We start from the raw sequence: 23249 nt of genomic DNA, 5'->3' as shown, positions 1-23249 counted from the left end.
AAATCTGATAATCGATTGTTCTGGTGTATCGCAGATTTTCTTTGAAAGAAAAAAATCAAATAATTTTCTGTGATGGAACTAAATACCTCTCATCTATGCTTGGAATGGATTAATTTTTTCAAAGGAATGTTGTAGTGTTGTTTTGAAGGGTGCACTAATTCCTTAAATCTAGTACCATCGAGTATTTGATGGAGATCACACCATGGCTGCCCATGAATGCTTCTCATTTGAAACTGTTGTCCAGTAAATGCAAGAAAGAGAATAAGTGATGTAAACATAAGAAATTATCGGATCAATTCATGTAGGAACTGTTAATTCAAATTTTTTTTATAAACTTGCAAGTTGTTGGAGATAGAGTTTCACAATTTTTTTTTTTTTTTTTTAAAAAAAGTAGAAGGGAAAATGTTGCTTTAGAAGGAAATACTAAAAGGGTTGAAATACAAATATTTGTATCAGCACATTAACAATAACAACAACAAACTCAGTCCCATAACAAGTTGGGATCGACCGTATGAATCTCCACTTTTTCATTTAAATCCATTTTGTATCATCATCATACTAAATAAATTGTATCAATACTTGTTAATATTGTTTTACCTAATGAGAGGATGAATTCAAATACAACCAAAATCCACAATAAACGTCAAACATCTATGGAGCATAGCAAAGAAACTTGGCTTCAGCTCTCGTCACGTTACTCAATCTTACAGCATAAAATCGAGTCAGAGGCGCTGCAAGCGAGCAAAGAAGCACTTCTTGTGACCAAAGCAAAAAACCCATGGATCATCAATTGGATAGGAAATAATATTGTCTTCAGTGTAGCAAACTCATCAACAATATTAGTAAATACAAATTTGAGAAAAATAGGAACACCTCCTAGCTGGAAAAGAACTACTGTAACAATCACATTCTCTACATATCATCCAGGTTTCTCGACCATAAAAGATTGGTCCAACAGAGAAACGATGGACAACGTCGGGCATAATACAGATCCTGATACTAAAAAAGGTGAGCTTTTCGCGAATTATAGACTAGTCAATATGCAAATTAAACCCTTTTTCTACTACAAAGTTTGTTAGGTTAAATTCCTAATCCTCAATCCACATTAATGCAGCTAGAACATCATTGACCACCCTGATGGGGCTCAGTTTGTGAAGGATGAGTAGTTCTTGGATCATCTTCACCTGAAACTTCCCCGAGTCTCTCCTGCAAAATCAAATCCGACGACTCATAGCATTAAAAAAGAACCCTATAATAACTATGGCTCAATCCCGAACAAGTTGGTGTCGGCTAAATGAATCTTCACTGACCAAGTCGCTCCATTTAAGCTCATCTCCGTCCAATATTTTACAAATTCTCATTCTTTTTTATGAGACTCGTAATACGATTTTATGAAAGCAAGACAGAAAGAAGAGAAGTTGGGTTAAATAGGAACTTCAACAATTAAAGGGTGATAGACACATGAAGTTTACAGAACCTTTTAAAGAACTTCAGAGACCTCCTTCTAGGTTTGGTTTCGTAACACTAAGCTCCATTTGGTTTACAATATGACGGTTGCCTCCCTTGTTTTAATTTTTTCGTAACAATTTATTTAACCTATTTATAATTAATGTACAAATATTGTCTTTGACTTATTTTCCCTTTTTAATATACCCCTTCGTTTAATTAATTTTGTAAAAATCCTTTTTTTTTCTTGGTATTCTTAACACAGAAGGATCAGAAATGGGTGATGAGTAGACAATTGATCGAAAGAAGTATCAAAACCCATACCCGTCAGAGCCAAATCCATGACAGAAGTTTTACGCACAAATAAAGTTGAGTCATTTTTTATATTTTAATTTCTGTGGTATGACTGGAGTTGTTTATGGAAAAAGATGTATAGGTAAAGGGACAGCGACAACACTTTAGACAGGACTAATTCAACTGGAAAATCGTTTGATCATAACCCTTAAGGCCTTAACAACGGATAAGCGCGATAGATACTGTCATTTAGTCAGTCAAGGAATCTTCAACAATATTGTAAATTACAAGGGAGGTTAGTGTTACGAAGTCAAACTGAAGGAGGCTACTGAAATTATCCCTTTCATAAAGCTTGTAATACAATTTTATAAGAGCGAGATAAAAAGAAGAGAAGTTGGAAAAGGACCTACTTCAACACAATTAGAGGGTGATAGACACACATAAAGTTTAAAGAAATTAAAGAATTTACTTTTTAGAACTTTAAAGCACATGCACACCGAGTAAACATTACATTACAGTTCGTTGGTTCTGCAGCTAAGAACATTTATCCTCTGATCTTTCATCCTTGAGTTTCTGATTCACGCTATTATTGATGGATTTGTCATGACTATTACTCAGCCCTGACGAATATTTATACTTTGATCTTGGGTTAATAGCACTTTTGGTCCGCCGGTTATTGATAAATTCTGATTTTAGTCCTTATGATATCAGAATAAGCACATTAAACCTTCAAATTAATGAACTTGTGTGTTTTGATCTCTCTCTCTCTTTGCTTGTGAATATTCACAAATTTACCGTAATTATTAATTGTTGCATCACTTAATTACTCATGTGTTACGTTAAGTTCGTATTGTTACTCCATATTTGACGGTAATGTAGTACTATAAATAGTCATAATATATTTTCTACAAGGGACCAAAACACACATTTTAACTAATTGAAGGTTAAATATTCCGGATCATATATCACAAAGACCAAAAGCAGAATTTACCAATTACTTGGAGACCAAAAATGCTATAATCCCTTTGATCTTTCATCCTAACTATTTACACTGAACTTTATTATTATTATTATTATTATTTTTTTATTTGTCTGTTGGGTGAACTAAAGAAGGGTAGAGAGAAATACCTTAAGAGATGCATTCTGAGCATGAAGTTGCTCGAACTCACTCCTGATACGATTCAGTTCGGCTCTAAGAGAGGCATTTTCTTCCTTTAAAACTTCAGCACGCTGTGCAAGTTCATCACACTCTGCCTGGTTGCTCCCAAAGAAACAGTGGAATCAGGGCTGATCGACATTGACAAAGGAAACTACTGAAGGATAATTTATACCTGCTTTCTTAACCGAGATCGACGGGCAGATTCCCTGTTGGACTGCTTTCTTTTCTGCCTCTTAATCTCCCTTTCATCCTGAACTCGATTGCAAAAGAAAGACAATGCATTAATCTATCCAGAAAGAGAAGAAACACTAAGTTAAAAGGAGAAAATGGTCCCCTATGTTTGAGGGTAGGTTCAAAATAGTCCCTTAAGTATGCACTGAACAATTTCGGTCCTTTAAGTTAGCCAAAAGTTAACACTTTTAGTCTCTGTCTAATATTTACCGAACTCTATCTGTTAGATCTAATGGGAACTACGGAAAAAACGGAAACTAGCAGGAACTCACATTTAAAGATACATTTTTTGTAGTTTCTGCTATTTTTGATTTATTTCTAGAGTCTGGAGCAGCTTTTTAAAGGGTAATTTATGCTATTTTTACATTTTTTAGTGCCTAGCGCAAATTTTTATATTGCATATTTTAGGATTTTATGGAACTTTCTTGGTGTTTATGGTTAAAAAAAAAATTCCCAGCGTTTACGTCAAATCTAACGAACATAAATTGTCAAATATTTGTCGGAGACTAGAAGTGTTGACTTTTAGCAAACTCCAAAATTGATCAATGCATACTTATGGGACATTTTGAACCTACCATCAAGCATAAGGGACCATTTTTGTCATTTTCTCATGTTAAAAGAGAAACATCCTCAATTGAAAAGGAAGAAAAGTTGAGCATTAGTTTGACAGAAATGGACTGCAGAAAAATCAGATGATGTGCTACTATGTGCAGTCCCTTTAAAAAAAACATAGAAGACTGGTAAGTGCTGTGTGAATGGCAAGGGCTACACCTTATTAGAAGCGCATTACTCCACAGTTTAGACAAAAAATATGGTATTGTGATGCTGGGATCTTGGGTAGCCACGGGTAATTTTTTAATACTAAGGTTTTTGCCTTTGTTCAACACATAATGAACGAAGCAAAATAATAGAATTCATAGAGATCTTGGCCCCTGGCATTCTCTTCCAACTCCGTATCCTAACTCAAGTTGACCCATCCCAGGCAATATATGTGCATTAACATTAAGCCATTAATGATAACAACGTCTATACACTGTGAGTAAAATGATCCCACAAGTGTGCTTTGATGCCTATATTGAACATTTAGTTCAAAGTTCTCTCATGTAACCAGAAGTCCAGAAACACATTCTCTAAATTAGCACGTGGTGAATCAGATCAGCCCATTTGACACGCCCTAATTCAGCCCAACCGGCCCATTTGACACCCCTATTTAGCACTTGGTGAATCAGATTCTCTACGTTGAATTGTAAAAGCTAGTATTTTGCAGCTGGATTCACAGATGTAGATATTTTGTGATGTATATCAAAATAAACACACTTAGTAGGTCATTGATCCGCCCAAAGTTGAGCGGGGTGGGCGGGTCATGTTTTCATGGGCTAATTTTGCCACCCCTAGTGCTAAATACATTAATGAATAAAAATTGCTCAACAAATGGAGACTCACAAAAAGGATACCTGAATCCACATCTGTGATTGGACGCTATCTCGTGATCCAGCAGTAACCAACCCTCCAGCAACTGAAACAGGTACCTTTCCATGCATTGCAGGAATAGACGGTGACGTGGCAGCACCCCAGTAGTCCATACCAATATTCAAGTTGGTTGCGGGGCCGCCAGGAATACCTCCGGGCCCCCCAGCTGACACGATTGCCATTGTCTGATTAATCATCGAATGAGGAGCACCATTCTGGGAACCATGTGCAGCGTTTCCATTTTGAGATGCGTCAGCTGTAGCAAAGACATCATAGTACTTATCCATCAACTATATTCATTTCCAAAATAGTTACCAGTTATTCAAAGGAAATTCATATCACCAGACCTGAATCTTGCCTGCCTCCTGAATTCATCGGTGACTCCTAACAAAATCAAGACGACAAAGATGTAGTACCAAATAGAAAAAGGTGTTTTTCACACAAATACTGGCTCGACTGACCAGTGGACATACTGAAATAACAATGAGTATGCTTTTTCCCATAAATTTTTTTAAAAAAAATAAAGAAAAATATATGTATACATACACACACACAGAGGCACATAACTATGACTTCGTTGAAAATTTTATAAAGCACTGAGAAGTCTAAAGTCAATGCTTTAAGATGGAAAGTATATTTTATAAATATTATACTTTCCATAAACAGGAAATAAGACACTATATTTTATACATATTATACTTTCCATAAACAGGAAATAAGACACTACCTTCTACTATATAATTATTGAAATAAACCAAGTTAAAATATAAAATACCCACATTTTGAGAATGAGCGTCACTTCCTTCACTTGACCCTTCACTTCCACTCTCGGCACTGCAACTCAAAATTGGCAAAGGTATTTAGCCTCATGAACAATTTAAAACAATTTAAGCAGAAAAACATTCTCACATGAATAGAAATATAATTATTAGCTACAAACATATTAAATTTATCCGATACTGTGAAATATTTTTGTACTCAACCTAACCAATAACAATAAGTATATATTCCTGGACAGCGAGTATCTTTTCCCAGCAAAAGAAGAGTCTGAGATACTTTGAAGACAAGGATAGTAACAATTGAGAAGATTAAGATGAACTCCCGTTTGTTATTTCATTTTTGGGGTAAAGAAGATTTCCCGTTGACTCGGCTCTAACCATAAACCAGTCACAGCCACATCTTTCTTTATGATCACGTGAATCATTCAGTTGAGGCCATACCTTTTAGAATAGGCTCCATTTGCAGATGCTCCAGATGTCTTACCAGGTCCGTTATTCTTCCCGGTAATCATATTCAAACTACCCAAGCTTCCCTTAGATCTCTTAATCGGCAATTTTTCCTTTCCCTCAGCTGACTTACCATCCACTTCGACATTACCAGGGTTGCTAACCTGCACAAAAAAAAGATGAAAGAAGCAGTATAAGAGCTGGAAAAACTTAAAGCATGGATTAGAGAAAATGACAAAAATGGTCCCTTAAGTATCACTTGAACAGTCTTGGTCCTTGAAGTTTTTCAAAGGTAAACACGTTTGGTCTCCGTCAGATATTTACCAAACTTTGATTGTTAGATTTTGTAGTTTATGTTATTTTTTGTCTATTTCAAGAGTCTGGTGCTACTTTTTGAGGTTTAATTTTAGTTATTTTTTATTTCTTTTTTTGTGTTCTGTGTAGTTTTTTTTTTTGAACAAAAAAAAATAAAAATCGATGTAGTTTTTTATGTTGCGATCTTTGGAATTTCGATGGAAACTTCTGGTATTTCAGGTAAAAGAAAATTTCCACAGTTCCAACTAAATTTAACAATCAAAGATTGGTAAATATCTGATGGAGACCCAAAGTGTCCACATTTGGCAAACTTAAAGGACCAATACTGCTCAAGTGATACTTAAGGGACTATTGAACCTACTACCAAAGATAAAGGACCGTTTTTGTCATTTTCTCGCATTGATTACATGGGCAAAGTTGTTTATATTCAGCATAGGCACTCACTGAAGCTTCAGCGACGCCGTTTGGAGAAGGCATTGCAAAAGGACTGAAGGGGTAAGATCCCTGATCAATTTGGAAAATATCCGTTTCTAGTTAGCAAAATCAAAATTGAGATGCATAGAGTAAGACAATGCACTCAAGCAACAAGATTATACCGGAGGCATAGATGGATGAGCATATACACCATGGGGATACATTGCAACGTATGGATGTGGTGGAGTACCATAGGGTGGCGGCATAAATTGCTGAAAACACAGCCAGCACAAATCGTTAAAGAAACATGATAGCAAATTGTAAGAGTAGAATCATCGCGAGTGAAAATAGAACCAAAAACTAAACCAAGGAAATATAAACCACAACAAAATTGCTGATTAAAAAATAATTCCCACAATGGAAATACTATATTTTGGCACTAGTATCCATGTGCTTGAAGATTCATCAGAACAATCTCTACACTTTGACAAACCATGGAGATGAAGTTAAAAATAAATCAGCATAATTATTGTACAGAAATATGATAAACTTCTTCATCTAGATCTCAGAAGAACAATCGAGAAACTTAGGACTTGAAATAAAAGCCTCAATTGCTCTTGTTTCCCGGCAATCGTGCAATACACAATATTGCAGTACAACAACAACAACATACCCAGCAGAATCCCACAATGTGGGGTCTGGGGAGGGTAGAGTGTACAATACACAATATTGCAGTACAACAACAACAACAACAACAACAACATACCCAGCAGAATCCCACAATGTGGGGTCTGGGGAGGGTAGAGTGTACAATACACAATATTGCAGTCTGGAAAGAAGAATTTGCATTGTTCTGTCGGTTAACCATTTTAACATTTGAGAAACGGTGGGGACTACCCAAAGAACCACTTGAGCGAGACTACAGGATTTATACCAAGTCTCTTTGTTTTCTTGATAATTTAGGATCAGGACATGTCATTGGCAACTTAGCTAAGAATAAAGATAGTCAAGGAGAACCTTGAACGGACAAAAATTCATTTGGAGCAAGCTACTTAAATTCCACTCATGAAAGTTTCATGAGGCGCACATCAACACAAAGTGGTAGCAAACTGACCCAACATATTCTTCAAAATGCACTAAGGGGTCGTTTGGCTGTTGGTTAGAGTTATGCAGGTAGTAGTAATGCATGGATTAATTATGTAGGGATTAGTTATGCAGGTATTAGTTATTCCATCTTCTATCCTAAACAAAATAATACATAGATTCCCTCATAACTTATACATGTATTAGTTATGCGAGATTGTAAACCGGTAACCAAAAACACCGTACTGGTGTGCTGAATTTTATACATAGCAACTAAAATGCTACCAAAAGTGGTACTAACTACATTGGTCTTAGTACATGAATAATTCACTTCCTAACCAGCAACCAAACGACCCCTGAGGCAGCAAGGTTTAGTCACTTGAGACTTGAGATCGGTCACGCTCCGGAAAATCATGCAAGTAGAGATGTGCATAAAGCAAACAACTTAATTACATATTTCCATGATAGCCAAATCCAAATACAGAAGAATGATAAAAGCATGCTTGTAAAACACACACATGCAACAGAAGACCCGTCTCACTTGTTCTGTTTTTTTTTTTTTCTATAGTACCATAATCACAGTAATACATCACTCACTCTTCCCCCCTAAAAAGTATTAGACAAGCATTGAGTATATTTACTAATTTGACACAGTTGAATATATTTTTCTATCCAAAAGGGATAATTCTGAATTTGCTCCCTCGTTAACAAATTCCAGCTTAGATCTCAGTGAAATATGATTAGCGTATTTGATCTTTGATAAATAAATATTCTACCCTTTTTACTATAAAGCTTTCTTAAAATCAGTTGTTTTTACTCTGAGGTAAATTTACTGATTTTAGATTTAAACTAAGGAATAAAGGACAAAATAACTCTCTCTTAACATAAAAGATAAGTTGTCCATGGTTTAACATTTAAAAATCCATTAAATAAAATAAGTTAAGAGGAAGGGCCAAATGCCAATTCTATTAATTGGACAGTATATGTGTTTGCTTGCATGTCAGTGGGACTAAAATTGAAATTGATGATAAATGAATACCAAAACCACAATTCGATATATCTTTTGACCCTATTAACTGGTTCGAACTTCAAATTTCAAGCCTTTCCCATAATCAAGTTTGTTAATCACTTTGCCATATTATTTATAATAATGCTGATCAAAAGACAACTGAGGCATACCGCAACCTTTCTCATTTAAATTTATTCAATTATTATGTGTGCTATTATATTAGCACATCATTTTTACCCAAAATAGCTCTACAATTAAAGTTATAGGTGCAAAGCCAACAAAATATGCTCTTAATTTTATCAACAAATAAAAAAAGTAGGAACTATATATTGTCCACAATAGATGCCTTCTCCACCAGAAAAAAGGTGCTAAACCAAGCCGATAAATAAGAACCATACTAAAATCAAATTAATCATTACTCTTATCCCCAAGAACAAAAAACCATATCATCATAGAGCCACAATCATCGTGAACTAACCACTGAAATATAAGGAACTCAAATCATCTCTTTCTTACTCCATTTAACGCTAGCGGATCCGGGGGGTGTATAATTGAATCAAGAAGCACCTTATCAACAGAATCTTCCTTACAACTTCACTCCATAGTATGAATTTCAGTAGTAGAAAAGCAGGGTTATAGAATAGACAGACCGAACTACTTGAGCTAATAAATAGAGATACTTAAGTATGAAAGAGTTATTGATGTAGCGAAGGGCTGCGTGCCGGAGCGCCTACTAGGGTTGGGTATTCCCCACTAGGCCTTCAAGGGGCAATCTAAATAGGCTATCTAAATTCACTTTTGAGCTAGACTACCAAAGTTAACTCTGGCAATCTTTATTCGAAGTCGGGGCTCGCTTTGCCCAGTAGCCGGTAGGTAACCCGTTCCCTGTCTTCGTTTCTATTGCAATCTATCTCATCATATCACATTCTGTTCTGCGAGATTAGAAAATCACCCTTGTTAAAAGACAAACATCTTTCAAAACCTCTCTATAGCTCAAGCTCAAAGAAAATGATCAAAATGGTCCATAAGTATAGGGGTTGGACTATTTTTTATCCTTAATGTATTATCCTTAACAGAAATAGTCCTTAATGTATGTAAAAAGTGATCATTTTAGTCCATAACCTTATTAACAAACGGCATAAGTTAAAAATCTGCTAAACTTGACCATCCTCTTCACGTGCAACTGACAGCACAAAATACAAATGAATACACCAGCAATATCATAAAATCATCATCACCGCTGTAAGATAACATATCATTCACTACCAATATTGAGGATTCATTTTCTTTCCTCTTCACAACCAAGAGAAATTTCCCTCTCTCTGCATCAATATTTACCCACAGACCCATTGTCCCTACCTGTCCATTTCACTTACCTTGCAAATTGTGCAGCTTACCATGGATAAAAAGACGGAAAAAGGGAAAGAAAAATGAAAAGTTGAAAACAGAAAAGGAAAAAAGAATACTAAAGCTTCAGATGGGTAACAATCGATGGAGATATAATATGCTCTTGAACTTTCCTTTCCTTTTTCTTTGTTCTAAGTCTCCTAATAAAGATCCCCATTTCCCCAAATGTGGTGGTCTCTGTTCATAGAACCCAAAAAAAGTAATTATTTATTGCTATTATCTTGCCTAGAGCTTGCAGGAAAACCAATAAGGTAAATCTTAATCTTCTATCGCCTACCCACGTATCGAGGAAGATTTGTATGCCAGCAGGCTTATTCTGTGTTTTTGTGTTTATGGCAGCCACCTGATATGCATTTGAAATACATGTCCGCTATATTTAGTTCTGAAGAAACCATTAGTTTTTAGGGTTGTGGACTAAAATGATCACTTTTTGCATATATTAAGGACTACTTCTATAAAGGGTTATATATATTTAGGACCAAAATAGTCCAACCCCTTACATTAAGGACCATTTTGGTCTTTTTCTCCTCAAGCTCATAAGTATAAAAAATTATATCTTTAGACAGCTCTATGTGCACCAAGTAAGCGACTGATATGTTTAATTAAACACTTTCTCAATAAGAAGCCCATGATCATTTTTTTTATAAGATAAGTAAATTAAGAAGCCATGATCAACTTAGCCTTATATTCAGCTAGTAGATCTGATTTTTGAAGGAAATTCAAAACATCACGTGACTCAAAGCCACACCATATGTGAAACTTGAATACCTGAACTCCCCACATATAAGGGTGTGGTTGAGGACTTGAGGCCATATAGCCATGTGGAGGCATAGGAGAATATGCCTGCATAATGATCAGCAATGTCCTTTTGTTACCAACAAGGAAATGTCAATAAACGAGACAAAAGGCTGAGAAGAAACCATGCTACAGAGGCAACCAAACCTGAAAGCCAGACCAATCTGGATTGACTGGGCCAGCGGTAGTAGTAGAAGCCTGCTCCTAGATAATGTCAAGAAGCAAAATACATTAATTGGTGGTATGACTAAGAGCCCGTTTGAATCAGCTGATTGTAAATAGCTGATGAACTTTAAATGTTGAAAGCATTTTTAAGTGGTGAAACTGATTTTATAAATCTAGTTACATGTTTGGATAGAAGTGCTGAAACTGCTAATAACCAGTTGATGTGTTTGGCAAAAAGTGTTGATAAGTTGTTCTTTTGTTACAATGACTAAACTACCCTTAACGTTTTTGCAAAAGATCATGAATTTAAAAGTATCCTTGGAAAGAAAAGGAGGAATGACAGCTACAGAGTGAAAGATGAAGTTAGGAGTTCTGTTTTGGGAAAAATATTTTAAGAATTAAAGAAAATAAATACTTAGCTTATAAGTTAGTTTCACCAGCTTATAACTTAGCCAAACACCCTCCAAACCTACTCACACAAAAATTACTTGTTCAAGGGAAAAATCGCTTTTTGTTATGATACGAAATCTCCATTACTGAACACCAAACCAGCGCCAAAAGTATGTGGAAGTTGTTTATATGTCTCAACCCGAGTCATCCACAGGCGTATATCAAATTTACCAGCTACATATACAACACAGTATTCTCTCGTAGCACCAACAACAGTTACCTGCGAATTGGGAGTTTTTGACTCTTTTGCTTCCTTTGACTCCTTTGAGGATTTATCCATCTCACTGCTACCCATGGCTCAACTGCACTGCTTCAAAAATTCCTCAAACCATTCTGTCTTGCACACACACACATATTCATCAGACAATCAGTTTTAAGCCACTTTCAAACTAACAAAAACTCTACACGTGAAATAGTCAAAAATAACCAAATAGACAAATACCACAGACCCAGACAAGGCTCTATAAAATTGTCAAACATCACCTTATAGGCAGTGATCACCAACACCAAGTGTCCATTCAAACAAATTGCTTATTAACTTAGGGGTAGTTTGGCTGCTGGTCTTATAACCATGTTTGGTAGCATTTTAATTGCTATGTATACAATTTAGCACACCAAGTACGGTGTTCGGCTACCAGTTTACAATCCCGCATGACTAATACATGTGTAAGTTATGAGGGAATCCATATTATTTATGGAGGGTAGAAGACGGAATAACTAATATGAATAACTATACCCTGCATAACTAATCTTTGCATTACTAATACTTGCATAACTCTAACCAACAACCCAAATGAAACTGTGTCAAATGAAAACCGACTCAAAACTACGCCTCAATCCCAAACTTTCAAATGAAAACTGACTTAAAAAAACATAAAGTTCAAGTCCACGTCGCATGTACAGAATCTACGATCAAGCAATTAATATTCAACCACGCGTCATCCAAAACCTCCGCTCCACGACCCATTTCGAATACTGGAAAGTGCTCCATCAATGTTAATTTGATTTCACACATGCAAACCAAAAGGGTTGCACTAGGTCCACAACCAGCGTAAATACAGTCCTTTTGATAATGAATCCACATACAATGTTAAGCAAACAAGAAAAAAGCTACCCAAAACACCCAGTTAACAAATTAAACATGAAATATAAGCCAAAAGGTACAGAATTTAAAATAATTGGTGAACTTAGTTACCATGAAAATATACAAAGCCAGCTAAATATAGTCATTTTGATGAATCAACAAACAAGAAAATAGCAACCCAAAACACCCATTAACATGAAAAATAAGCCAAATACACATAATTTAAACTAAATGGTCAATTTACCTACCATGAAAATATACAAAGCCGGCATAAATATAGTCTTTTTGATGAATAAAAGCGACCCGAAACACCCATTAACAAATTCAACATGAAAAATAATCCAAAAAGGAACAAAATTTACAATAGTGGTGAATTTAATTACCATAAAAATATACAAAAGACTAATGAATCTAAAGAACTGGGTCAGCTTTAACTGCAGTAAAACTCCAATTACAGTCAGCCCCAAGTTAAAATTTACTACCCAACTATCTGAGTATACCTCAAAATTAGCAAAAAACAATCAAAGATTGAAACTTTCAAGATAAATTAGGGATAAAAACGACAAAAAGGCACAGAATATATAAAGCTAGTGTAAATGTAGTCCTTTTGACAATGAATACACATACACTGTTTAAAAAGAAACAAGAAAAAAGCTACCCAAAACACCCATTAACAAAATCAACATGAAAAATAAGCCAAAAGGCACAGAATTTAAAATAATTGGTGAATTTATTTACCATGAAAATACACAAAGCCAACTAAATATAGTCATTTTGATGAATCAACAAACAAGAAAATAGCAACCCAATGTTACCTTTATCAAAAAAAAAAAAAAAGCAACCCAAAACACCTATTAACAAATTCAACATGAAGAATAAGCCAAAAGGTACAGAATTTAAAATAATTGGTGAACTTAGTTACCATGAAAATATACAAAGCCAACTAAATATAGTCATTTTGATGAATCAACAAACAAGAAAATAGCAACCCAAAACACCTATTAACAAAATCAACATGAAAAATAAGCTAAAAGGCACAGAATTGAAATTAATGATGACTTTAGTTACAACTAAAATATACAAAGCCAGCTAAATATATTCATTTTGATGAATCAACATACAGAGTTATATAAACAAGAAAAAAACCTACCCAAAACACCCATTAACAAAATCAACATGAAAAGTGAACTAAAAGGCAAAAAATTTACAATAATGGTAAATTCAATTACCATGAAAATACTGATGAATCTGAAGAACTGGGTCAGCTTTAACTGCAGTAAAACTCCAATTACAGTCAACCCCAAGTTAAAATTAAGTACCCAACTATCTGGGTATACCTCAAAATTAGCAACAAAAAAAAAAAAAACAATCTTGAAATTTTCAAGATTAATTGGGGATTAAAAAAAAAAGAAATTTTTGGGGAAATTAAGGATGATTGGGCTTTTTGTTTGTGAGATTGTTTGTCAACAAACTGTGTTTTTTTTGTTTTGTTTTTGTTTTGAAGGATTTGCAGAGGAAAAAAAAAATGAAGAAGGTGAAGTTTCGATTTGCTTTGTCTTGTTCGATTGGTTGATGATTGTGTTTGCTGATTGTATCATAGACTCGTTTCAACGGCTCAGATTAGGTGTCATTTTTTTAACAACTCAATTAGATATAAACTTATAATTTTACAAATCTTACCACCAAAATGATGCGGTGAAGGCATGGCCGCATGGGTTGCTTCTCCCTCAACTAGATTTGGATTTCGCCCTGGGTATAAAACTAACCGCTTTTGAATGAAGGCGCATACGTATGGCGAATCGAATATGGTCGGGATCAATGCGAGTACCGAACACCCGGTGAAAATTAAAAAAAAAATATCACAAATCTTGAAAGGATTTATTTAAATTACATATGTACAGAGAAAATCGATAAATCGAATCAAATTAACTGTAAGTTTGTTTGATTTGGCTTGATATTGAAAAGAACAAATACCATAATTAATTTGATTTGAATTTAATTTAAAAAGTCAACCCACTTTTTAAATACTGTATATTTAAAATTATTCTTATAATATAATTTATAAGTATTTCTTTAAATTTTAGCATAGTTTTGTAGATTCGTTTCTCAGCTTTGTCTTAAAAATATTAAGGTAACATTTTTTAACAACGCAATTAGAGATACCGAATCTTGAAAGGATTTAAGTTATATATGCTCTTAATTAGAGGTGTTCAAAGAAAATCAATAAATCGAGTTAAATCAGAAAGAAAAAAAACGACTATAAGTTTTGTTTGATTTAGCTTGATATTAAAAAGAAAAATTTGACCATAATTAATTTGATTTGGATTTAATAAAAAAGTCAAACCAAATCGACATTATATGAAGATTTAAAAAAAAAATATAACTTATTATTTCACATTTTTACTTACTTGTTTTATGGGTTTTCATAATTTTTAACGTCGGTGACACTATATTTTAGCATAATGTCGTAACTTATTTCTAATTTCATGTTATTTTCTTGAAGAAAATAATATATTGTTGTATTTGAATATAATAAATAAAATGTATTTGGAAGCACTAGTTACGTGTTTGTGTTATGGAGACTATACTAGAAAAAAGACTGAATCAAACTGAAAAAGTGAGAAAAAATGAGATCGAAAAACTAATTTTGTTGGTTTGATTTGGTTTCTATATTTAAGAGATGGACATAATTGGTGTAGTACATCAAAAAAGCCAATCAAACCGTCATATGTACAACCTATAAATATCTTTACATTATTTGTGAATTTTAACATGTGATATCAGGTTAGTTATCATTTATAATAACAACAACAACGTACCCAATGTAAGTCCGCAGGTGGAGTCTGAGGAGGGTAGTTTTACGCAGACCTTACCCCTATTGTCAGCTGAGTTATCATTTTTTCGTGCAACAGACTTTCAATTATAGTTAGCAAAAGAGAGTAAAGGGATTTTGGAGCTGATACCATGCTCCGGCATTGTTGTGGTAGCTAAACTATTACGGTCTACTACATTAGAAGTGACCTAATCAGAGAAAAGAGGTGGTGTCACATAAAAGGACTCAGTTGCTTGCAAACACAAAAACTATTATGTCAAAATTCTTAAGAAATACAAAATGAAAAAGATGCTACGTTTTTTCTGAAATATGTGGAGAAAGAAGGCCTCCTTTCTCAATTTAAAAACCTTGACGAACTATTTTAGCTATGGGCAGGTAAAGATTCTTTAGATTTTATTGTAATTGGTGTTATGTGGGTGGTAGCTAAACTATTACGGTCTACTACATTAGAAGTGACCTAATTAGAGAAAATCGGTGGTGTTACATAAAAGGACTCAGTTGCTTGCAAACAAAAAAAACTATTATGTCAAAATTCTTAAGAAATACAAAATGAAAAAGATGCTACGTTTTTTCTGAAATATGTGGAAAAAAGAAGCCCTCCTTTATCAATTTAAAAAACCTTGACTAACTATTTAAGCTATGGGGAGGTAAAGATTCTTTAGATTTTATTGTAATTGGTGTTATGTGGGTGGGTGGGGTAGCCACTAGACTGTATCAAGAGGCCAATCGTGACATTTCAGCTACCGCTCTAGATTACTGATTAGTAACAGTTCTTTAGCAAACGTAAATATGATGTCATATTCTTAGTATATTTTTTACTATTGTGTCTGCATATAAGATGAAACCACCTAGAGTCATTGCGTGGGCCCGGGTCAGAAGTAGTAATTTAATATTATATAAGAAAAGAATTTAAAATATTTACGATTAGACTCTAAAAAATAAAGTTCTAAAATATTGAGGGAATAACGGTAAAAAAGAGTTATGATTCACTCCATATCTAGTGTACATAAAGCAAATAAAGGTAGAATTCATTTCATTATTCATCTTTCTTCCAATACTCTCAAATCTACTAAAACACTCAAAGCGCCTACTCTGAAGAAAAAAAAAATCTACTCTCAAATATCTGCAATTTCTCTAAATAGACAAGAGAAATTTGCTAAAGGAAGCTTTGTGTTAGAGAGAACTTGAATTGTTTTGCTCGATGGTTTTTACAAATGAATGTCCTCTATTTATACTACTCACCTAGGGAGTACTATGTAAATAATAATTATTCCATAAGTCCTTACACATTTACAAAGAAGGCCCTATTCTAGAAATCCCTACACAACTAGAGTGTTCCGAGGACTTTTCATGCAAATCCATGAAATTTTCCATATGTCCCTAGAATCTTCCCATAATATCGAGTCTTCCTTTTATGTAACCATTCCACATGGCAAATATATGTGTCAAGTGGCACCTAGGTGGCATGATGACGTGGGGGGTCATCACATGAATTTTAAAAAATTGAATTTTAAGAATCTATCCTCAATTGGTAGTGCAAACTCAAATAAGAATAATGAAAAAAGAAAAATACTATTCATATAATTTTGTTGTATAAGAAAGAAAATAACTTTTCTTAGTTTTACGCTCACGGGTCGCTAATCACCACCAATTGCTTCGACAACGAAAAAATGACCATACATTAAGGACTATTCAGCTACGTGATATATATAAAGGATTAAAATGATCACTTTTTTCATACATTAATTATCATTTCGGCTACGTGACATATACGAAGGACTAAAATAATCCAACCCCATACATTAAGGACCATTTTGGTCATTTTCTCTAACTGGGAATTCTATAACTATCTTTTTTCCCTAATTTCTTCACTGACCGTTCATCACCAACAATTGCTCCTAAAACCAAAAACATGGCCAACAACATTGTTCCAGACTACTACAAAATCTTACAAATCGAACGATTCTCACACATAAATACCATAAAAAAAAGTACAATAAGCTTGCTTTAACCTTACATCCTAATAAAGACCCTGCTAAAGCTTAGAATTTCTATGCAGGATACTCACGTATGATGTGAAGCTTAGGATTGAGAGAAAATAACAAAAGCAGTCCCTTCTGTTTGAGGTTGGTTTAAAATGGACCCTTAAGTCTACACTTAACAGTTTTGATCCTTTAAGTTTATCAAAAGTTAACACTTTTGGTCTCCATCTAATATTTACCGAGCTTTATCTGTTAGATTTGACAGAAACAGTAACAACAACAACATACGTAGTGTAATCTCACAAAATTGATGAAAACAGTGAAAAATATATATATGTTCGTCTAAAATATGCAACATATCTCCTAAAATATGCGAAGAAATTACACTTCAAAAAGCTACACCAAAATCTAACAAAGTAAACATAGTAGAAACTACAAAAATTGTACCTATAAATATGTGTCCCGCTAATTTCCTTTTTCCCCCCCATAGTTTTGTAAAATCTAATATATAGAATTCGGTAGATATTTAACGGAGACAAGAAATGTTAGCTTTTGACAAATTTCAACAACAACAACATACCCAATGAAGGGTGGAGTATACGCAGACCTTATCCCAATATCTTGGGAGGTAAAGAGACTATATCTGGTACACCTTCGGCATAAGAACCAAAATTGTTAAATCTCATACTTAAGAGACCATTATAGACCTACACTCAAACATAGGGGACAATTTGTGTCTTATTTCTTGGAAATTTGATAAACTAGTAGTATCTCCATTTTCCTCTTTACCACCCATTGCTCCAAGAACCAAAAAAAAAATGGCCAACGATGTTCCAGATTACTACAAAATCCTACAAATAGAACGTTTCTCACACATAAATACCATCAAGAAACAGTACAAAAAGCTAGCTTTAACCTTACATCCTGATAAAAACCCTGATACAGTTTCCGAGGATGCGTTTAAGGTTGTTAATGAAGCGTTTAGTGTTTTATCTGATAAGATTAGAAGGAAAGAGTATGATGTTAAGCTTAGAATTGCTATGCAATCAGCTTTATTGGCTGAGGGTACTGAAACGACGTCGTTTTGGACGAAGTGCTCGAGTTGTGGATTGGTGCATCAGTTTGAAAGGAAGTATTTGGGGCATAATTTGATGTGCCCAAGTTGTAAAGAAAGTTTTGTGGCGATTGAGGTTGAAGACAAGAACGACGATGACAATAACATACCCAGTGTAATTCCAGAAGTGGGGTCTGAGGAGGGTAAAGAAGCTGTTTCCCATAGACCCTCGGCTCAGGATGGTGAATATGTTGGGGGTGATGAAGGTTTGATGGGGACAAGAGTGAGTGCTAGGATTAAGGCTAGGAAAATTGGAAATTTCGGTTTTTCAAGAAAAAGGGTGTTAGGGGGGAAGAGGAAGATGGGGAGGGTTGGGGTGGTTTCTAAGAGATCAAGTGGAAAAATGACAAGAAGTGTTGATGAAATTGGTCTTGGAACTGAGGTTGAAAGGGAAAAAGTAAGGAATGTGGATATGAAAGGAGATGTTGAGAGCGACAATGGTTTGATTAAAGGATTGAGGTTAAGGACTAAAGGTAAGGTGAGAAGTGTAGGTGAAGGGGAAGACACAATGACAAGAAATGCTGATGTTGAGAGCGACGATGGTTTGATTAAAGGGTTGAGGTCAAGGACTGAGAAGGGTAAGGTGAGGAATGTAGGTGAAGGGGAAGACACAATGACATTAGCTGAGATGCAAATGTTAGTGAAGAAGAAGGTGAATAAGGAGAAGATACCGGTAAAAGATAAGGGGGAAGAAAAGGAGGAGAATGAAAAGGCGATGAAGGTCAGTTTAATGGAAAAGGAAAGTGAGAAAAGAAAGGAGGTGGATTTGAGTTTGATAGAAAAGGAAGATGATGTAGAGATGGAGACACTGATCGCAAGGGTGAGAGAGAAAAGGATGAGGCGTAGTAAAGGGTCAAGGCAGGATGATTCAGAGATAACGGCAGAGAATGAGAAGGCGATGAAGTTTAATTCAATGGAAAAGGAAACTGAGAAAAGAAAGGAGTTGGATTTGAGTTTGGTAGAAGAGGAAGATGAAGTGGAGATGGAGACGCTGATTGCTAGGGTGAGAGAGAAAAGGATGAGGCGTGGGACGTTAAAGGGGGATGGAGGAAGAAGAAGGGATTTCAGTAGCAAGATGAGTAGTAAAGGGTTAAGGCAGGATGATTCAGAGATAATGGCAGAGAATGGGAAGGAGGAAAGTGAGAAGGCGATGACGTTTAATTTAATGGAAAAGGACTGTGAAAAAAGAAAGGAGACAAATTTGAGTTTGGTAGAAGAGGAAGATGAAGGGGAGATGGAGATGCTGATTGCCAGGGTGAGAGAGAAAAGGATGAAGCGTGAGACGTTAAAGGGGGATGGTGGAAGAAGAGATTTAAGTAGCAAGAGGTGCGGTAAAGGGTCAACGCAGGATGATTCGGAGATAATGGCGGAGAATGAGAAGGCGATGAAGTTAAATTCTATGGAAAAGGAAAGTGAGGAAAGAAAGGAGACGAATTTGAGTTTGATAGAAGCGGAAGGCGAAGTGGAGATGGACTCGCTGATTGCGAGGGTGAAGGATGGAGGAAGAAGAAGGGATTTAAGTAGCAAGAGGGGTGGTAAAGGGTCAAGGCAGGATGATTCGGAGATAATGGCGGAGAATGAGAAGGCAATGAGGTTAAATTTAATGGAAAAGGAAAGCGAGGAAAGAGAGGAGATGAATTTGAGTTTGATAGAAGAGGAAGAGGAAGAGGAAGAAGAAGACGAAGTGGAGAAGGAGTTGCCGATTGCGAGGGTTAGAGAGAAGAGGATGAGGCGCGAGGCATTAAAGATAGATGGTTTAGAGGATGGAAAAAGAAGAAGAGATGTAAGTATCAAGAAGGGCACTTTATCAAAAAGTAGCAAGAAGGGTAAAGGGCCTAGGGAGGATGATTTGGAGATAGTGGCAGTGGAAAGTTTTGATTTTTATAATTTTGACAAGGATAGAGTAGAGAGGAGTTTCAAGAAAGGACAAGTATGGGCTGTTTATGATGATGATGGAATGCCAAGGGATTATGCTTTAATTGATGAGGTTATTTCTGTGCATCCCTTTGAGGTGAGATTGAATTGGTTGGAGTTTCAAAGTAATAGTGATGAGGCACTACTGCATTGGGGGAGAATGGGTTTTCATATTTCTTGTGGGAAGTTTAAGGTGTCTAGGCAGGCTTTGGTTAAATCTTTGAAGAGGTTTTCCCACATTGTTGATAGTGAAAGAGCAGCAAGAGAGTTGTATAGGATTTACCCCTCGAAAGGTTCAATATGGGCAGTGTATAAAGAGACCGCTTTAGATGAGGATAAACAATGTTATGATATTGTTATATCTTTGAGTAGTTACACTGACATGTATGGTGTGAGTATTGCATATCTGGAAAGAGTTGATGGGTTCAAGACTATTTTCAAGAGGAGAGAGGTAGGGGCTCATGCTGTTAAATTGTTAGGAAAGGATGAGCTTAGGTTGTTTTCACATCGGATTCCTGCGAGTAAGCTATCTGATGAAGAAGCCTCAAATATCTCCAAGAACTGTTGGGAACTGGATCACGCTTCATTGCCTCGCGAGTTACTAGCTATTACCGGGGGAAGTTAAAGAGTATGAGAATCAGATGGAAATGGACTTCTTGCACTGAGCTATTGCCTGTTGAGTACCCATTTAGGTAAGAATGGTTTACTTTGAGCATAATGTTCGTCTAAATTAATCTGTTATTAGAAAGTACTTTGCTGACATATCAAATTGTATCTGGTTTGCCATGCTTGTAAATAGAACATTTAATGATGAAAACATCAGGTCAACTTGGCCTTTTTTGTTCACATATCACTTCCACATTTGCATCACCTTGGTGCTGTTGATAAAATTCAGCTTAGTTTTTCCCCCCAAAAAAGGGTTTGGTAGCAACATTGGGATAATTAAAATAGTGACGAAAATATGGAGCTATATAGTTTTTTATTATTATCATTGTTCTTGATTTCATACCTTTGTGATTTCTTAGTTATAGATTTCTACTCTGTGCTTAATAATTGAATTGGAGTTGTTTCCTTCTTTGAGCAGCTCTTTTTAGAGCACTTTGGATAGATGTCTCTGTCACTTACTGTTGAAGCTGTAGTTTGCAAGAACAAATAAAATCAGGCTATCAACCCCAAAATGATAATTAGCTCAAGGCTATTCTTCTTCATAATTAGATTATTTTTGGGAACCCTCCCCCCCCCCCACCCCCCCAAAAAAAAAACCAAACACACACACTCTCCCTCCCTTCTTTCTCCACATAGTGGTGGTTTGAGAAACTGAATTGAACAGGGTTTTGACAGAAGATATAGTTAATCACTTTGTCTTTGTCTATATTATTCTACTGGAAATTATTTCACTCTTTGCTATTCATGACTAATAATGCATCAGCCTCATTATTTACTACTGTCACATACAAAAAGGCAAACAATACTTAGTCTGAACCAAGCACATAAAATTATATAAGAAAGGTTCTATTTTCAGTAGAACCTTTTCAAAGGAGTGCATTCCTTGTAGGAAAATTATTTTGTCAATTTTTCTTGATATTCAAAAGACACTCTCAAGACCTTCGTGTTTATCTTGCTATTGCTGTTAATTGCAGTCGGCAAAGATGTCTGAGGAAAGTGTGTCAAAGTAGTCGGAGAAGCATAAGATGCAGCTCGTTGAAGAAAGCACCAATGTCTCTGGAGTAGCAGGAGGAGCAAGTGGAAGATCGATCCCAGAGTAGTGACAACAGTTTTCTGGAAGTTTCGCCTTTAGATTTTGGGGACTTCGTTTCTCCTCCTTGAAATCTGTCTTTGATGGTAAAGTTTATTTATTTTACCAGAGCATTTTTACTAACATTTAGTACTTGTAATTGTGTCTGCCGCTTTTGGTTCTCTCTTAGCGGAGTAGGCCTGTGGTTGTAGTAGTTACAATTTGGGGAGACAACCCGGTCTGTAAATATAATATATACCATAAATAGTCCACTATGTTGCAAAAGCGAGGTTGAGTTTGTCTACCCTAAACGGAAATGTTACATAGTCAGAGTTGGATTTAGAGTTTAAACTTGACAAGTGCAACATTTGAAGTTCTTAGCACTATGGACGCATGGTACTTCTTTTTGAATTATGTGTTCAAATATTAATGTTTGTTGAAATGCTAATAGTTAACACACATACTTGTGTCAATTAAAATCACAAAGCCTTATATGATCTCTCTTGATATTCTCCTTTTGTAGGTCAATCGCTCTTATGTTTGTCAAATTTACTCGAGAAATAGACCATTTGATCATTTGTTCATCAGTACTGGATTAAGCAGGATAGCCAACTACTGTACTCTATTAGGAACTGCAGACTCAGTTATTTGTTAGGCAACTTTAAGTTCTGAAGGAAATATATGGAAATTCTTTAGAAGTATATGAAGTATGATTAGTAGAAAACTTTCCAATAGCATAGGGGGTTTTGCTATTTCCAGATTCAAAACTTAATCAAGGGACCTGCTGGCATGACGAATTAACAGGGTGTCATATTGACTATGTTCCAAGTTATATATGTACCAATTCTATAGGAAAACATCCAAATTTGCTTCTCAAGTATCAGTTTTCACTTAACTTTGCCATTCATTAAAAGTTGGCAACAAAAACATCCTCGCTAGTATTTTTTCCAATTTGATAGTCTGAGGCGATTCATGATTTGTGAAGTTTGTGAGTTCTGAATTTTACTTTTGTTCATCCAACTACTCAGTTTAGGATTTTATTTCGAACAAAAGTAAAATTTAGTATGATAAATTTTAAAAATGAGTAGGGTACATTTCCAAATCCCAAACACTCATTAGTGGG

At 35.2% G+C, this 23249-nt stretch overlaps 2 protein-coding genes across 7 annotated transcripts; one reads left to right on the top strand and one right to left on the bottom strand.

The window, feature by feature from the left end:
* Window positions 1-790: 790 nt before the first annotated feature.
* On the bottom strand, window positions 791-13991 carry LOC132058181 (bZIP transcription factor 16-like). 4 transcript variants are annotated; one of them, XM_059450750.1, is made up of 13 exons: window positions 13778-13991; window positions 11685-11797; window positions 10997-11047; window positions 10823-10897; window positions 6738-6827; window positions 6586-6645; window positions 5821-5990; window positions 5380-5434; window positions 4948-4984; window positions 4585-4856; window positions 3072-3149; window positions 2869-2994; window positions 791-1206 (listed from the first exon to the last, which is right to left on the bottom strand). In XM_059450750.1, the coding sequence occupies exons 2-13, from the start codon at window positions 11757-11759 to the stop codon at window positions 1123-1125; spliced, it is 1173 nt and encodes a 390-aa protein (XP_059306733.1). In that variant the 5' UTR covers window positions 11760-11797; window positions 13778-13991; the 3' UTR covers window positions 791-1122. The 4 variants fall into 4 exon arrangements, with proteins under 4 accessions (XP_059306733.1, XP_059306730.1, XP_059306719.1 ...); XM_059450747.1 differs by having other exon boundaries at window positions 10997-11053; window positions 11685-11801; window positions 13778-13990; XM_059450736.1 differs by having other exon boundaries at window positions 10997-11053; window positions 13778-13990.
* A 4111-nt stretch (window positions 13992-18102) lies between these two features.
* On the top strand, window positions 18103-22943 carry LOC132058157 (uncharacterized). Of its 3 annotated transcripts, none has more exons than XM_059450718.1 (3): window positions 18103-21083; window positions 22032-22233; window positions 22650-22943. In XM_059450718.1, the coding sequence occupies exon 1, from the start codon at window positions 18182-18184 to the stop codon at window positions 21014-21016; it is 2835 nt and encodes a 944-aa protein (XP_059306701.1). In that variant the 5' UTR covers window positions 18103-18181; the 3' UTR covers window positions 21017-21083; window positions 22032-22233; window positions 22650-22943. The 3 variants fall into 3 exon arrangements, with proteins under 3 accessions (XP_059306701.1, XP_059306709.1, XP_059306695.1); XM_059450726.1 differs by lacking the exon at window positions 22650-22943 and having other exon boundaries at window positions 18103-18968; window positions 19074-21083; window positions 22032-22623; XM_059450712.1 differs by lacking the exon at window positions 22650-22943 and having other exon boundaries at window positions 22032-22623.
* Window positions 22944-23249: the final 306 nt, after the last annotated feature.

Source organism: Lycium ferocissimum, chromosome 1 (assembly GCF_029784015.1).
Source record: "Lycium ferocissimum isolate CSIRO_LF1 chromosome 1, AGI_CSIRO_Lferr_CH_V1, whole genome shotgun sequence".
Lineage (NCBI taxonomy): Eukaryota > Viridiplantae > Streptophyta > Magnoliopsida > Solanales > Solanaceae > Lycium > Lycium ferocissimum.
Note: the sequence above shows the minus strand (reverse complement) of the source record. Positions and strands in the feature narration are given on the sequence as shown.